The 1,327-nt window shown below is 37.7% G+C and overlaps 1 protein-coding gene across 1 annotated transcript in view; it reads left to right on the forward strand.

The window, feature by feature from the left end:
- LOC111242699 overlaps window positions 1-1,301 on the forward strand; it is a 4,665-nt gene extending 3,364 nt beyond the window's left edge. Inside the window, exons 4-7 of the mRNA XM_022787241.1 lie at window positions 6-364; window positions 442-523; window positions 599-688; window positions 783-1,301. Of these exons, the coding sequence (XP_022642962.1) occupies window positions 6-364; window positions 442-523; window positions 599-688; window positions 783-965 (714 nt within the window). The 3' untranslated portion in view covers window positions 966-1,301. The remainder of the gene's footprint in view (window positions 1-5; window positions 365-441; window positions 524-598; window positions 689-782) is intronic.
- The last annotated feature ends 26 nt before the right edge of the window (window positions 1,302-1,327 follow it).

Raw genomic sequence — 1,327 nt, forward strand, 5'->3', positions numbered from 1 at the left:
ATGAGGAAGGTGTTGGAGTTGTTGATGAAGAAGGTTTAGATGAGGAAGGTGTTGGAGTTGTTGATGAAGAACCTTGTGGTGGTGAAGAAGGTGNTGGAGGAGTTCNTGAAGAACCTTTAGGTGAAGGTGTTGGAGGAGTTCATCAAGAACCTTTAGGTGGAGCTTCCAATGAAGAACTTGTGGCTGAACTTGAAGAAGAAGTTCAAAAGGTTGTTGAAATTGTTGAACTTGTTGAATATGGACAACCGCATGCACCGCAACCAATGGCAATCGAACCTCTGCGTGCAGTTGCTGGTGATCCAAGGCCTAGCATCAATGCTGAGCAACTCTACATTGCCGTTAGCGTAAGGGATAGACCACACAGGTAAGTAATGATAATTTAGTTTAATGTATTGTTTTGGGTGNGGTTGTTTATTGAAATATACATTTGCTTTTAATCAGGATCGTCTGTGAAATAATTGGGCAGTCATTGAGCACAACATCTATTCAAACCTTAGGTCCTCGCGAACTGGTTGATAACATGGTTAGTGTTTTATGTCCCTAGTTCATTTATATTTTGATTATAATTTGGATTCAATGATGAATTTTGAATGTGTAGTTGGTGCTATTTGCAACGACTGTATTTATGCACTTTGAGAAAAGGAGGACGGGGGTTGTGAAGAGGATCCTTTTTAGTTCGTTATATGCGGTAACCTATTCTGTTTTAATGTATTGATTTCAGTTCCTTTATTACTTTTTGTGTGTTAGTCATTTAGGATTGATGTATTTCATCGTACTCCCAGGACCTTATAATTGCTGATTATTTGAAGAAGGACAAAAACCGTCGTGTGTTTAGTGCCCATAATTACANCAGTTGTTTGCGTGCGGGACACTTTAGCCTTGCAGACATTCCAACAGCTGACTTTGTAAGTGAGGTTTTGTTTTTTCTTTGTATGTCGTGCAATGTGATATATAGAAAATGTTGAATTTTTAACTTTGTTTTTGTTGGTTTGTAGNTGTTTCTTCCTTTTTGCCATAATTATCATTGGTGGTGCTATGTTGTAAAAATTAGCACATTGGAATTATATATTATTGATTCTATGGCGAAGGGCGTAAGAGACCGCAGAAGGATTGACATTCATGTGGTATGTGTTAGCCAATTTCAATTTTGTTATTGAGTTCGACGTAATAATGTATTGGTTAGGTCTAATACTTATTTTGAGTTTGTAGGCTGCAAACCTTGCCAGATTTTTTTGCATGTTGTACAACAAACCGGAAGGGAGTATTGCTCCTTTGAGTTTTGTACAAACAAAAATTCCTTCCCAGCCCAACCTGTAAGTTTCAATAA

This window comes from Vigna radiata, chromosome 10, assembly GCF_000741045.1.
Source record: "Vigna radiata var. radiata cultivar VC1973A chromosome 10, Vradiata_ver6, whole genome shotgun sequence".
Classification (NCBI taxonomy): domain Eukaryota; kingdom Viridiplantae; phylum Streptophyta; class Magnoliopsida; order Fabales; family Fabaceae; genus Vigna; species Vigna radiata.